Here is a 16365-nt window from a genome sequence, read left to right on the forward strand (position 1 = left end):
AAAAAGGTAATGAGACAAAGCTGCATGTGGAAATGTGAAACTTTCCATTAGCAAGAGCATATGCAATCCTTCACCAGCAGTAAGTCCTTCATTAGGTAGGATGAAATAGTGGATAATTCCTGGTTATATGGAGAGCAAACCTGATTATCTATGCAAGTATTTTAGTCACTTCCACTATTTTTTTTTCTAGTAGAGGGTTCTAAAAGATAACCACACTAATATGGTCAGTGTTTGAAGTGCTGTGTCTAATCTGTCTGCTTGCTAAAAAAATGGTTCCATTATTAAAAACACACACACATGTAAGGTAAAAACTAGCTACCCTTTTATTATGTCAGCAGAAGATATGTGTGAACTTGAAAAAGTAACTGGTCCAATACTATTATCTCCCTTATTTTTCTATTTATCCCGTGACCTAAGAAACAGTTCTGAGAAATAACTTTGCAATAAATGCAGTACTCACACAAAGAAACCTTGAAAATAGGGCCCTAAAAGTAACTTCTCTACTGGATGTGGACGACTAGGGCTCTCTTTTCCAGCAGCTTGCTTTGTTTCTATGCTGGGTGCAGAGGAGGCAGGGAGACCACCCCCCCTCCCCCGCAAGCTCATTCACCTACAACATGGGCTTTTGTGTGAGCTCTGGCTGGTGGACTACTGCATAAGAGGAAAGACTGCTCTGAAAAATCACTGAAACCAGTGCTTTTTTTCCTGGGAGTACTCAGTACCTGCCCTTAAAAACAGAAGAAAAGCACTGACTGAAACACTGCAACGAAACTCCCGCCGGCCCAGCTCATGGGCTCTGTATGTATTACAACATCCCACCAATTGGGACTGAATGATTTGGGGAAGCCACCCATCAGTTTCCTTCTCCCTCCTCTAACTATATTCTCCTAGCAGACATTGTCAGTAGGTAGGCAGCCCTCAGATTCCCTCATTCACTATCTCTGAATCATGTGGTGATTGGAGGCAACCAAGCATACACTGCTTTCCTTGGTAGATAAGGTCAAAACCACTAACCATGTTGAGGGTGGGGAATCACCTGCTAGAAAACTGCTTTAGCTGGAAAGCTGAAGCAGAGTTCTCATGAACAATGTAGTATGAAATAAATGCAAGTATCACCACTTCATTACCTGAAGATCCTGCGAGAGGACAAAGATTTGTTTGTTCTCACTTGTCCCAGAGGGCAAGGCAAGATCTAATGGACTTGTTTCAGGACAGGATTTGAGTTGAACATTGGGAGAAGCTTCTTGAGCCAGTTACATAGATGGGATCTCCCTTACTGAAGATTTTCAAACGGCGACTGGGCAGCCCAGTGCTGGGAATGCTCTCATTCTGGATTTCCTGCATTGGCCAGTGAGTTGGGACTAGATGTGTTGCCCCTGTTTCAGTTCTTTGATTTTCTCCAGCAGGATACTGCTGGGCTGCACAAGGGCACTGGCCCAGTGCACTGAAAATGGAGCCCGTTCCAACAGCAATGAGGTACCATCTTTGCAGCAGCTAAACTGCAGCACCACTGGCATAGCTGGACGGACTCACTGGTCCATTCTTACCTTTGATCGCTTAAAGTATTTCACAGCCCCATTGTGCACACACGGTGCACTCTTCCCAATGTACAAGGGGTTGTGGAAGAGCATACGATCCCTCACAGTGTGTTGAAGAGACCAATCCCAAACAGAAGGAAATCTGAGGCCTTTCTCATCGCCTAGCTGGATGTTTTTGCTTATGGCAAATTCCTGAAGGAAAGAAAATTTGGATAAGTTCACATATATACACACACAACCCCACTTCACCAATAAATATGAAACTCTTTCTTTGCAGAAAAATAAGATCCTGCACCCCCCCTCTTTTTATGGTAATGGAACACAAAGGATTTTTTTGTGATGCTTTGCTTAATGATTTATTGGATTTTGATATGAACTGATTCTTTTCATTGTGAATTTATTATTGTAGCTTCTGTGAACTGCTTAGAGATTTTGTTATATTTATATTACATTATTAAAATGAATGAGGCCAAACATTATGGCATCTATGGACATCTGAGGAGAGAGAAGAAAGCCACGTTACTGGGTGATGCCTTAAAAGAGTTTTGGCAGAATTTAAACACAATTCTTCTAATTGCTAAAGCCTTCTTGAAGTAGGTTAATGAAATTCTTCAACTTTGAAACAGTCTCTTATGCTCTAATTTATGGTATTAAGTTCAACTGAATGACCACCTTGAAATCAACAGCAGGCAGCCTAAGAAGCCCCTTTTGGCTTCCTCTAGAGCCAGACCAATATATTGTCAAATAAGCCTTCTCCCTGAGGAATGCTACTTTCCCTTTCCCTGTCTGTTACAGAGGGGAACTGCAAGGTGATAAAGCCTGTTCCGTGCTTCTCCTCCCCCAGCTCCAATGGCACAGCTATAGCTGCATACCCCCCCCCCACTGTGTTGTGTGTCGAGAATAAAAGGAAAAGTACAGAAATCATGCACAGCATTAGGGAGGAAGTGCCTTGCAGGCCTCTGCATTGGAGACCCCAGAACTATTCAGACAAAATATTTTCCACGGTTCCCCAGTATACAAATGTGGCTGTGTCTCAACCTATCCCATAAGAATCCTAACTTTTTAAAAAGGTATTTTTGCATTTGTGCTCTAAGAATTCTAGAAAAATGGTAAGGAACAAAGGCAAAATAAAACCCAAACTTTCTACCTGTATTGAAATCTATTCATCACAATGGCTTTCTCCCAGATGGTTTTGCTGAAGGTTTCTCTCAAGTTGATGGTTAACAATTTAGGGCAAGAATACCACAGGACCAAAGTGCAACTTGTTCCTCGCATGTGGCGTTAGCAATGTTGATGACAAATACCACTACTGTTAATTAAAACTCAATATACAAATAAGAAATCAGCAGAGTCTATTTTTTGGTCCTTAATGTGCCAACTGCTCTTCCATCTCATAGCTGTGAGCCACAATCCCTTGTTGGCACAACAGTTAAGAGGCTTCCACCTTGACTACTGGCGGTGGTTTTCAGCTTCCTAACCATGTGTTGTAGCTTTTACTTGAGGTCAGACAATGTTTAGCACCCACCGTGCTTTGCTTCACTCTCTGATGTGGAGAATTGAAGAGGAAGGTACCAAACAGCGAGATCCGCGTGCTGTCGTACAATATCGTCAAGTAAGCTTCAGAAAATTCAAAGGCTGATGGGTATTGCTCAAGCAGTTGCCAGACACAGTCCAGGAACATCAAAAATAAGGGAGACTGGAGTGGGAGGGAAATGATAGGAAGATGTTACACGCAGAAGACTTATGCAAGTTTGCTCAAGCCCTACATTTACTGCAGTCGCCATTAAATCAATGCTGAGATTATTATTACATAAATATAATGCACTACAAAGCAAGTGTACAAACTGGAGTAACATATATGGAAATGCCTACTTTACATTCAAGTACCTCTGACTAGAGCCAGTAGTCTGTAACTTAGCTGTCTAAACTATAGTGAACCATGAAATGTAGTTTTCTGCCTGGCAGACTGCTCTTCATTCAGATTTTTTTAGAGGACATAAATGTTTCCTTAAATTAAGATTCTGTCTGTCCTGGTTACAGAATTTTTTATTTTATTTTTAATTGTGAAAATAGTGCTTGTTGAAGCCTATGCTAGGAGTGATGTCAGATTTCTCATGGCTTGGGAGGAGAGAAATTTATTTCAAAGCACCAATGTACTAGGGTCCCAAATCACTCTTCCCCTGATTTTAACTAGCTACATTTTTTAATTTCTGCTAAACCACTGTTTCAGCCAACACTGGGCTTTTAGGCTCTATTTTGTAATTCTCTGTCTTGCATGGCTCTAAGATTAGCTGCAACAAAGCTTATACCTAGCTACCAATTCCATTAGAACAAAAAGTCTAGTTCTAATCCCACACGATTCTGTAAACTTCAGGACTTTTGATTTTTCATAGGGCTTGCTTGTACAATCTATTATTGTGCACAGCCACTTCTGAAACAGATTTGTTTAAAATTTCATGAAACAGCTGAAAACTTTTGGTAAGATAAGACACCAATGAGCATGTCAATAGTCACAGGGTGGAATTTGTAGTCCCACAGAGAAACCATAAGACTCAGGACAGTCAGAAATATGAGAACACCCTGAAATTCCTTGCTTGTGTCGACAGGGGCCATCTAGGATAAAACCCTGTAGTATCAATCTGAAGGCAATAATTTCTGATTCTGATTGTGTAAATCAAACCTCAAATTAGCAATGCTTGTTCAAGGCTTTTGATACCATCAACCACAGTATCTTTCTAGAGTGGCTGCCCAAGTTAGGGGTGGGTGGCACCGCCTTGTGGTGGTTCCGATCCTACTTGGATGTCATTTCCAGAGGGGAATGCTCTTTGGCTTCAATGTGGAGCCTTCAATGTGGAGTTTCTCAGAGTTCATGCTGTTTAACATCTACATGAAACTGCTGAGTGGGGTCCTCAAGAGTACATTGGCAGCAATATGCTGATGGCACACAGCTCTACGTTTCTTTTACATCTGCCAGCGTGCATGCTGGACCACTGTCTTGCCTTGGTAATGGACTGGATGAGAACCAAAAAACTGAAGCTCAATCCAGATAAGACTTGGAGACTGTTAGTGGGAGATTTCCTAGACTGGATGGCTGAGAGATTGCCTGCTCTTGATGGGGTTACACTGCCTCTGAAGGAACAAGTATGTAGCTTGGGGGCCTTCTGGATCTTTTGGTGTCGCTTGAGGTTCAGGTGGCCTCAGTGGTGTGGAGTGCTTTCCATAAGCCCTTTGGCTGGTGGCCCAGGTGCAACTCATATCTAGACAAGGATAGCCTAACTTCTTTCATCTATACTCTGGTAACTAGGGCTGGGTGATATCTGGTTTTCAACACCATGATATATCACCAGCTAAAGATCACAACACACTGATATATCACAATGTCTGAAATAAGGATGGAGCTATGTAGAGGCATTGGCTGGCTTCATGGTTTTTCCTGCATCATGATTTTTGCACGTGCACACATACGAGTCGCAATATTGCCAGGTCAAAAATTATGAATCCGGTGTCACATTATGGACTTCTAATGATTTATTCCCTATCTCTAGGAGAAGAGTGACTAGTGGGGTGCCACAGGGTTCTGTCTTGGGCCCGGTCTTATTCAATATCTTTATCAACGACTTGGATGATGGACTCAAGGGCATCCTGATCAAATTTGCAGATGACACCAAACTGGGAGGGGTGGCTAACACCCCAGAGGACAGGATCACACTTCAAAACGACCTTGACAGATTAGAGAACTGGGCCAAAACAAACAAGATGAATTTTAATAGGGAGAAATGTAAAGTATTGCACTTGGGCAAAAAAAAATGAGAGGCACAAATACAAGATGGGTGACACCTGGCTTGAGAGCAGTACATGTGAAAAGGATCTAGGAGTCTTGGTTGACCACAAACTTGACATGAGCCAACAGTGTGACGCAGCAGCTAAAAAAGCCAATGCAATTCTGGGCTGCATCAATAGGAGTATTGCATCTAGATCAAGGGAAGTAATAGTGCCACTGTATTCTGCTCTGGTCAGACCTCACCTGGAGTACTGTGTCCAGTTCTGGGCACCACAGTTCAAGAAGGACACTGACAAACTGGAACGTGCCCAGAGGAGGGCAACCAAAATGGTCAAAGGCCTGGAAACGATGCCTTATGAAGAACGGCTAAGGGAGCTGGGCATGTTTAGCCTGGAGAAGAGGAGGTTAAGGGGTGATTTGATAGCCATGTTCAAATATATAAAAGGATGTCATATAGTGGAGGGAGAAAGGTTGTTTTCTGCTGCTCCAGAGAAGCGGACACGGAGCAATGGTTCCAAACTACAAGAAAAAAGATTCCACCTAAACATTAGGAAGAACTTCCTGACAGTAAGAGCTGTTTGACAGTGGAATTTGCTGCCAAGGAGTGTGGTGGAGTCTCCTTCTTTGGAGGTCTTTAAGCAGAGGCTTGACAGCCATATGTCAGGAGTGCTCTGATGGTGTTTCCTGCTTGGCAGGGGGTTGGACTCGATGGCCCTTGTGGTCTCTTCCAACTCTATGATTCTATGATTCTAGGTTAGATTACTGCAATGCGCGAAATTAGAAACAGAACTGTTAGAACCCAATACTAAGAATGTATCAAGAATGTATAACTTGCTGTTGAAGTGGAATACAATAGATGAGACAGTGAAGCCTGCTATGATTAGATGGGCACAAGACATAGGTCATGACATTATGTTTGCTGACTGGGAGCAGTTATGGACCACAGGTATTAAATTTACGGCATGCAATGCCTTAAGAGAAAACATTATGAAAATGATTTACAGGTGGTACATGACTCCAGTCAAGCTTGCGAAGATTTATCATCTGCCCAATAACAAATGTTGGAAATGTAAAGAGGCTGAAGGTACCTTCTTCCACCTTTGGTGGACCTGCCCAAAGATTAAGGCCTTCTGGGAAATGATTTATAATGAGATTAAGAAAGTACTTAAATGCACCTTTCATAAAAAACCAGAGGCATTTCTCTTGGGTATGGTCGGCCAATTGGTGCCGAGGAAGGACAAAAACTTTTTTTTGTACGCTACTACGGCAGCAAGGATTCTTCTAGCAAAGTATTGGAAGACACAAGAGCTACCCACGCTGGAGGAATGGCAGGCGAAAGTGATCGACTTTATGGGATTGGCAGAAATGACCGGCAGAATCTGTGACCAAGAGAAAGAGACTGTGGAGGAAGATTGGAAGAAGTTTAAAATATATCTTAAGAGCTACCATAAAATTGAGGAGTGCTAAAATGTTAAGGGAGAGGAAGACGTAGAATTACAGCGGTAAGTTTTGTTTGACTTAGGGTGAAATTGAAAAGGAGAATGAATTTAAATTTAATTGGTTAAAAGGGTTGTTGAATAATTGTTAAAAAAAAAGGATGCAAAAAGGGGAAGGTATGGGGAAGTCCGAGAAAAGAGGCTTATGAAAATGAGGTTAAGAAATTATGAATTTATGTGTTTGTTTGTATGTTGTTCTTGTTGTGTCTTTTAAAAATTGGAAAACTAATAAAAAATTTATATAAAAAAAAATAGATTACTGCAATGCGTTATATATTGGGCTACCTCTGAAGATGGTCCAGAAACTTCAGCTAGTGCAGAATTCAGCAGCCAGGCTGCTCACTGGGACAAGACTGTTTCAGCGTATTACACCCATCTTGGCCCAACTGCACTGGCTGCCCATTAGTTTCCGGGCCCAATTCCAAGTGCTGGTTTTGACCTATAAAGCCTTAAACGGCTCAGGAGAGCAATACCTCAAGGACAGTCTCTTCCCAAAGAAGCTGACCCAGACCCTGCGATCATCTTTTGAGGCCCTTCTTTGTGTACCTCATTCACGAGAGGTCTGGAGGGTGGCAGCACAAGAATGGGGCCTTTTCTGTTCTAGTTTTATGTTGTGAACTGCCCTGTGATATTCAGGTGGTCGTATGCCAATACAATAAATAATGATAATAATAATGTTCACTTGAATAAAACTGGGAGAAAATGTTGTTGGCCCCTCAGTGGGGTTTCTAAATATATTTCCAACATACTCACTGGAGGGAAGGTTCTGTACTACTGACTATAAATTTTAAAAAATCTTTAAAAGGGGGGGGGGGGTTGTTTCATTAAGCACAATGCTCTTAACATGGTGCTATGCATCCCAAAAAGAGGCCAGTTCTCCCTGCTTTTTTTGCCAGCCAGAGCTGCCCAAGGTAGTTGGGGTTTCAACTGTATTCCTGACCTGAAGGCACAGTCCAAATCTTGACAATTCAAATAATTCCCTTCAACACATTCCAGCATCTCCCAAACTTAAAACCAGTTCTCAAATAATTACAGCCCTGAAAGAAAAGTGCATCTTCTCATCTCTCTGTGCATTTCCCAATCCATCACTCTTCTGGCCTCCTGCCCTCAGAGATTTCCCCAAATCCTGTTATTTCCTTGGAATAGTCTATTTCAAATGTATAAAATAGGTAAAGGTAAAAGACCCCTGACAGTTAAGTTGAGTTGCGGACGACTCTGGGGTTGCGGCACTCATCTCGCTTTACTGGCCGAGGGAGCCGGCGTACAGCTTCCGGGTCATGTGGCCAGCATGACTAAGCCGCTTCTGGCGAACCAGAGCAGCACATAGAAACGCCGTTTACCTTCCTGCTGGAGCGGTACCTATTTATCTACTTGCACTTTGACGTGCTTTCAAACTGCTAGGTTGGCAGGAGCAGGGACCAAACAACGGGAGCTAACCCCGTTGCGGGGATTCGAACTGCTGACCTTTTGATTGGCAAGCTCAAGGCTCAGTGGTTTAGACCACAGCACCACACATTATTAAGCTTAAGTACCTCTTTGTCAGATTTCTTCAGGTGGTTACACCTATCTAGAAACGGGTACCCTGCCATGACCCACTCCTTCTGAATCAGGCTCTGGAAACCAGCAATGGTCCGGAAATAGGGATCCAGCATCACTTGAATGAGAGAAGCCACACAGCAGCTCAGGTCGCGCCCTTCTTCCTCTGTAGTTGACATTTGTAACAGTGATATAAAAAAAGAAATATGAATTGAGCGGGGGGGAAAGATGTTAACAACAATACAAATAGCACAGGGTTATGTGCTTTGTTTTTATAATGCTTTTCGAACGGACCTCAAAGCCACTTACAAAATATTATCAATCCTATAAGCATCAGTTTTAGAACGTTACAATAAAATGGTAACACACCTGCTTGCTCAGAACTGTCTTTATTTAGTTGTTAATCAGCACAGTGTTTGTTTTTGTAGAAGAGGAGGTCAGTAATGGGCTGCCTATATTACCAGCACCTCTTCATACTCAAGAAGGGTTACCTTTTTAACACCATCTCTGAACAGTAAAGTTTCCAAAAATCATAAAGGCAAAGCCTCCTATTCTAACCTGCTACTGGGTTCTGGGAGCTTTTTAAGACTATTGTGGACAATATGGCAGAAAAGGCCTCCTTGTGAGGGGAATGGGAGTCTGCCTGCACAGCTGCCTGGCAGGCACAACCCACCTATTGCACTGCCCAGGTCATGAAGCCACGAGGCCAAGGCACATCAGACAAGCACCGGGAAGGGAACTGGCTAGAAGGAGGGAAGAGGAGGGGGTGGAGGCTATTGGTTTTGTTTTGTTCATATTTTTATTATGTATTTTGTGTTTTTTTATCTTGTATTTTTATACTGTGAACCACCCTGAGATATATGGATGAAGGGCAGTATACAAATTTAATCATAATTAAAAAAAGAGGTCAGAGATAAACACAGTGGAAAGGATAAATTTAATAATGGTGTCCACACTTTGAGTAGTGGATAACAGCTACTACAATTATTCCTAAATATACTGGTATAATGTCTGCAGCAGCATCAACATGCTTACCATGTAAAACTACCGAAACATGCTTACAGTCCAACATGTATACAAGCTCTGCGGAATGTTTCAGGAAAAGTCTAGACCAAGACAAAAAAAGCCTATATTAATTTATTTAAATTATTTAGAACTTTTCAGTACTCAGGCAAGTCCACTATTAGCTTTATTTTGGAATAAGCTGTGCACTGCAAGATATTTGCAGAGGCAAACTCACTTTAAATCTCTAGTGAAATTTAGTTTCCCAGAATCATATATGTCCAAGAACAACATTTTTTACAAACTGTGTAGAGAATCTCATTGAGTCTCTCACTTCAAAGTGACACAGTGCTTGTCAATATTTTATCTTCTGTACATCTAGGACAGGGGTCAGCAACCTAAGGCCCATGGGCCAGTAGTGGCCCACGAGGCTTGTCTAACCGGCCCATGGTAACCCCTGCGCCCCCCGCTCTTACTGGTGTGGCGACCGACTTCCGGGTTGATGGCGCCTGTGCGCATGCACACAAGCGCTCCTCCGACCCGAAGGTGCGCTGGAAATAGTGTGTGCGCACACGTGTGGGACGGAGAAGCGCCCATGCGCATATGCTATTTCTGGCCCACTTTCAGGTCGGAGGAGCACCAGAAATAGCATGGGCGCATTGGTGCTCCTCTGACCCAGAAGAGCACGTGTGCGCACACACCCTCCTCTGACGGACGGAGCGTCGACCGGCCCATCCTCGGATAAGGTTGCCGACCTCTGATCTGGGATGCAAATAAATCTGTCAACAGAGATTTTTAATTGCAGCTTCTGCACATACCTCACATACTCTAGCCAGTGTGAATTATCCAGTGAAGACAACCATTTCTCCTCCGTTTCTTCAAAAGGTTCTGTGACCAGAAGAGAAAAGAAATCATGCTCCCCATATTTGAAAGATGAGGGTCGTATAGTGATATTACTGTCTTTAGAGGAGTCAACTCCCAGCAGACTCAAGCCAATTGCCCATTTTCCATTCCTCACTTAATCAACACCTCCTGTTCACTCCCAATGCAATCCCATGATGACAAAACGTCAAGGTGTGTTAAGGAGATATGTGCATTCCCTGGCAGGGCAAGCAGGCCAGGATGCAATGATCTGCCCCTTCTTTCTATGATCTAATAAAAGCCATACTCTCAATACAGTATCTTAAATGACAAAAACAATTACATGGGTTGAGTGCCAGGAGGGTGTGGAGGCTTTCTAGTGTTTTGCACTGTGTCACATGTAGGACTCTCCCTGTCAGAGAGAAATCGTGGGTGTGTCTGAGGTGCAATGAGTGCCTGGCTGTGCAGGAACAAGTTCATTCCATTGAGGCCATGGTGGTAGACTTAAAAAAGCTAAGGGAGGCAAACATCCTAGGGTTGTTATAGTTGCATCCTACTTCACGACGATAGCTCCTCTACTGTCAGGGAGAATGAGCGTCTTAGGCAAGGAGAGTGGCACTCTTGAAGAGGGAAATACTCCCCTTAGAAGGGAACCATTCATTGGGGACAAACTAGTATACTTCCGGAAACCAGTTGCTGAGAATCAAAGGAGCGCAGTGCACTGTTCTGCTCAGGTCCTGCTTGTAGCTCCTGTGAGAACAGGTTACTAGGCTAGCTGGGCCACAGGACTAGTACAGTAGGGAGAGATGCCACATGTCTCTTAACTATGGTTAAGGCATCAAGGATGGGCTAGTTCCCCTCAAAGGTACAGCACAACCTCTTCCACCATTTATCCACAGTTTGTTAACTCTGCCATTAATTATCACCCTGCTAATTAGGGTTTTCAAACCAGCCTAAAGTCCCTATTCTACTCCAGAAATGTATGAACAGCCTTTTAGGCACAGACAGTATTCTCCAGGTCTTCAGAATTAAAGGTCCCTAGGAAGCTGAGGCTCCAATACTTTGGCCACCCCATTAGAAGAGAAGACTCCCTGGAAAAGACCCTGATGTTGGGAAAGATGGAGGGCGCAAAGAGAAGGGGACGACAGAGGACGAGATGGATGGACAGCGTTCTCGAAGCGACTAAAATGAGTTTGACCAAACTGCAGGAGGCAGTGGAAGACAGGAGTGCCTGGTGTGCTCTGGTCCATGGGGTCATGAAGAGTCAGACACGACTAAACAACAACAAGGAGAATGTGTAAATAGGTGTGTGACAATCTGAACTTTTTCTGTGGTTTATTATTGTAGATCATGGCACGAGTAAAGTAGGCATAGCTTAATATGCAAGGGGGGGGGTCCTCATTATGAACTTTTCTTGACCTTGGTACTAGTCTATCTCAAACATGTTCTAGAAGGCATTGACGAGACATTCTGAACTCGTAATGTAAAGATCAGCACATGTAATCTAGTTACCAGCACCTGTAAAAGAATGGTTTCCACACAGATAATAGTAAAATAACTTTAACAGGAAACAATCAAGTATAACCAGTTTAGTCATCACTCACTAGGATTATATTATTTTAACTTTCAATGAAGCAGAATAAACAAAATGGGAAATAGACAGGAAACTCTAGGAAGAGACAACAGAAATATTGGAATTATAATAATTGCTCATCTAGGTAAAAGTTCAACCCTGCTTTAATTGTAATTTTGCTGTCTGAAGCAGCATTAATATATTCTGTCACTTTCATTTCATGTTATAGACCAATCTTTATTCTGTTTGTGTGAGAACTGCTTATGGGCTTTTCTTGTGTGTTAAGGGTAAACACACAATCCTAACAAACATCTTATAACTCTAGAAAGAGATCCTAAACAGCTGGATAGTGTGTGAATGAATACATGTTAGTGAGGGACATGCATGTGAATTCAGACACATACATTGTACCATATGTATTTAGAAACACATCCTACCCATTGCTTCTTCTGAAAAAGTTAGTGCTAGTGTTCTCAATGCAGGGCCTGCAAGGCTCTGTATTCTCCTGGATATCCTCATCCAAGTGGACGGCAGCACAAGTCCTTCACCATAGGAGCATTGGCTCCTATTTTCAGGATGCAGCCCAACATCGGGTCATGCATTTTGGGTGGATAGGTATTAAAATGTGCACCTCCTCAAGATGATGGGAGCCACAGAGCTCCTTGGTTAAATGCAGGGGACAAGGAGGGATGTGTCGCTGCCAAGGACCTTCGGGCAACTGGGTCCTTGGTGGAGGGTGAGCTCCACTTGACAGGCTTCTTCCTGCCTGCATCTTTTCCCTTACACTTTCAACTTTATGGAGACATAGAGAAGGCACTCTGAACATTTTGAAACCAGTCAACCCCCCCCCCATGGCAGCTATTCTGGCTGCACCTACAAGCAATTCTTAAAATTTTAGATGTGCTCACAGACCCTGGAAGGTTGGAATTCCTGTCCTGAGATACCCAACTGCACACTTTTTACAGAAAACAGCAGCCACGAACATACCATTGACACACAATTGCTTGAGTTTGAGAAAGGCAGCCTGGATTTCTTGGATATTTGGCAGACTCTTGTCCAAATCAGATTTGTAAACATCACTTCTTTGTGGATGGCTTCTAGTGACAGCATTGCAAATCCTAGCATAAAAAAAAGTACTGAAGCAAAGTTGGTCATGAAGGGAAAGTTTGTGTCCTAAGAGTATTTCCTTCCCCTGCTGATCCTCTGGCCTAAAAACTGATAACAAGCATTTTCACAAGCTGACTGGGCATGGTTGCAAGTGATTTTTGCAATGGCAAGCTGTTGCTTTCCTATTTTGTGGGGGTATGAGATATGAAAGAACCCTGTAACCAGGGAACAACTGGCATGATGATGCCCCTACCTATGGGGGCCAGAAAGCACAACTACAAACCTTCATATTAGCACACCCCCCCCATCTCCACATAGCCTTCAACAACCAACAGAGAATCTGATCACGACCCTCAAGTGGGACTAAGTTAACAATGCTTTAGAGCAACTAGCTTATATAACTCAACACTCAGGGATATTCATCTCCTCTGTCAACAGAATATGAGATAGTCAATGTGGCACATGGTGCAGAATTTGATCAATAAGTTCTCTGCAGAAAGGCGAGTTTTTAAGGGTCACAGGCAACATTTGCCAAAGGTCCTACTGTTAGGTGAAAGGACGTTGGTTCTGCCCCACAGATACTTCTCACAAAGATTAGGCATCTTACCCTTAACATATTTCCTACTTGCTTCTATGCTTCATTAAGAACACACACATATTCCAAAAATCTCCAAACTCAGGGTCAAAGGGAATCTGATTTTGCCCACTAAGCAAACAATACTACCATCTTTACCGTTGGTCTATTTTTCGCTGTTGCAACTGGTCTTTAATGCTGGCCATTCTCACAAGTGCGCTTCCATTGGAGTGATTCCAGCACCACATCTAGAAGAAAGTGAATCCTTTATATTGTGGATACAAGGAAAGGTACAAGTCATGAAAAGGACTATATTCAACAAGCCTACAGCCGACCATAAGAAGCTCATTATCTTTGTGTTCATGAAGGAAAGGTCACAGGCTGCTGGTTGTAGCTGCTGAAGTTCCAGAAAGCAAAATGATCTTCAGCATTTAATTTAAAGCATTTCTATACCATCTTTCATTTTAAAAAACCTAAAGGTGGTTCACAATAAAATTAGCGTGGTATTAACAATATCTTAAAAGATAGCATTCAGGAGCCAGGGAAAAATACAACCGGGTACTAAATGTAAAGGGACCCTTGACCATTAGGTCCAGTTGTGGCCAACTCTGGGGCTGCGGCGCTCATCTCGCTTTATTGGCCAAGGGAGCCAGCGTGCAGCTTCCGGGTCATGTGGCCAGCATGACTAAGCCGCTTCGGGCGAACCAGAGCAGCGCACGGAAATGCCATTTACCTTCCTGCCAGAGCGGTACCTATTTATCTACTTGCGTTTTGACATGCTTTCGAACTGCTAGGTTGGCAGGAGCAGGGACTGAGCAACAGGAGCTCACCCTGTTGCAGGGATTTGAACCGCCGACCTTCTGATCGGCAAGTCCTAGGCTCTGTGGTTTAACCCACAGCACCACCCAAAAAGCATGTTTTGCAAATGCAGAAATACATTGTGAAGTGTGGCCTTCACAAGGCTAAAATATCTGGAATAGTTTCTAGGGGTGTCCCTCCTACCCTATGGCTACTACCACCCACCCTACAACCCTACAGAACTCTATTCCCTTCCTGCCCTGCACAATATCTTAAGAACAGGAGTCCATCAAATCCAGCATTCTGTTCTCAGCGATCAGCTAGATGCCTATGGTTAACTTGCAAGCAGGACATGAGCACAATCACACTCCATTAGCTCTTTTACTGCTATGATATTCTCATCTGCCACCTCCCCTCCCTACACTTCATTTGGGTGGAAAGGGGGATTTTTCCCTCCATCTCCCATAATACTAGAATTCAGGGTCACCCAATGAAATTGATAGGAAGATGATTTGAGACAGACTGAAAGATTTCTTAGTCCAAGAAATAATTTATGAAATTCATTGCCAAAAGATGTGGTGATGTCAGCTGAAATTTATTCCTCCTTGACTCTGACTTTCCACGGCTGTTAGATATGATGGCTATATGAAATCTCCAAATTCAGAGGCAGTGTACTTCTGAATGTTGCTAGGGCGCAATAGCAAGGAAGGGTAATGGCCTTGTGTCATGGGCTCTAGGCTTCCAGCGAGTCTGGCTGCCCAGTGAGTCCTCAATCTGATTCACCGGGGCTGCCCTTACACTTTCCTTGAACCTTTCCTTTCTGACCGCGAAGGGTTTGGAACTCAATAGTTGCAGATCCCTTGCATAGTTGTGTAGCGGAGTGGGCTGCACTCTAGCAGGGATGCAACACTACCAATTAAGCAGCAATGTCAGCTTTACACTTACTGGCATCCGTCTTCCAGTGAAGGAGTAGGAGTACTGCTTGAGATCTTGATCCGCCAAAGATGATGGCACAACGAAGTATTCTGGAAGACTTGGAGCCAAGACAAAATACACTCACAATAGTTACTTGGGAAATGTCATACAAGTCAAGTCTTTTTATATGCAGCATTGATTAGAATGTTAAAGCCAAGAGTTGAAGTGTCAATGTTTTACTTTTGTTTAGAAATCAACCATAGAAATCTTAAGATTAATCTGGTCATTATTATCTCTAATGACAATGCAGAGCTAGCTTATTCTTTACTAAGAAATGGAACCTAAACTGCATTATTTCAATTGCAATCTGAAAAAAACTATTTCCTCTTTCAAAAGCACCAGAGTTTTACCAGCCAGTGGCTCACAGACAGAGTGGTTAGCTATGTACCAATGCAATTCATAACAGCAGCCATGGCAGTGTTGTTTTCACAAACTGCATCAAAATCCGGTTGCAAAAGATCACTGAGAAGAGGCTCATTGCTAGGGAATGGAATTGTGCTCTGAGGCCAACTCTGCCTTCTCAATCCCAGTGTGGTTTCCTGGCTATAAAAGAAAAGCAAACTTACCAGGTAGATATCATGTAGCCTTCATTCACTGAACATACACGCCATTCTGATGCTCCTGTTCTCTTGATCTCTCTATCCCAGTCAGAGTATGTCTCAAACAATGGAGTCAGCTGGCCACCACCTCCTCCTCCAGGATCTATTCCATTCACTTTTTTTGCTAGAAGGAAGTGATTTTTTAAAAAGTTCTTTCCAAGTTGTGCCATGCAAATAAACAGATGTACAATATCTTGCAGGAAACAAACAGACCTCCAAACTTCCAATGCTGCTTTATATAAAACTGTTAAATTATCTTGAAAATACAGCTGTGTAGGGGCCAGAGCACCCCCAAAGCATATTATTTTCCATTGTGTGTCTGGCCAAGTTTTGACAGACATGAACTTGCACTAAATGGGGAAACAAAGAGAAGTTCTGATCTGCCCCTACCATATGTCAAATTAATTTAATGTGTTTAATCTATCTGTGACAACATGTTATGCCATTTTAAGGAATGCCTCTGTTAATGCAAACTTTCATAAGTTTCAATGGATTTAGGATTAGATTCCCAATATTTCGAGGCTA

General features: G+C 42.9%; 1 protein-coding gene across 2 annotated transcripts in view; it reads right to left on the reverse strand.

Annotated features, from left to right (window-relative positions):
• MTMR10 (myotubularin related protein 10) overlaps positions 1-16365 on the reverse strand; it is a 55957-nt gene that overhangs the window by 4610 nt on the left and 34982 nt on the right. For both annotated transcript variants that reach the window (XM_079953230.1, XM_079953231.1), the window contains exons 7-15: positions 15808-15964; positions 15212-15299; positions 13628-13716; positions 12775-12905; positions 10172-10241; positions 9387-9457; positions 8348-8517; positions 3064-3234; positions 1548-1730 (exon numbers count right to left, since the gene is read on the reverse strand). In XM_079953230.1, the coding sequence (XP_079809356.1) occupies positions 1548-1730; positions 3064-3234; positions 8348-8517; positions 9387-9457; positions 10172-10241; positions 12775-12905; positions 13628-13716; positions 15212-15299; positions 15808-15964 (1130 nt within the window). The remainder of the gene's footprint in view (positions 1-1547; positions 1731-3063; positions 3235-8347; positions 8518-9386; positions 9458-10171; positions 10242-12774; positions 12906-13627; positions 13717-15211; positions 15300-15807; positions 15965-16365) is intronic.

The sequence above is a fragment of the Podarcis cretensis genome (genome assembly GCF_951804945.1).
Source record: "Podarcis cretensis genome assembly, chromosome: 14".
NCBI lineage: Eukaryota > Metazoa > Chordata > Lepidosauria > Squamata > Lacertidae > Podarcis > Podarcis cretensis.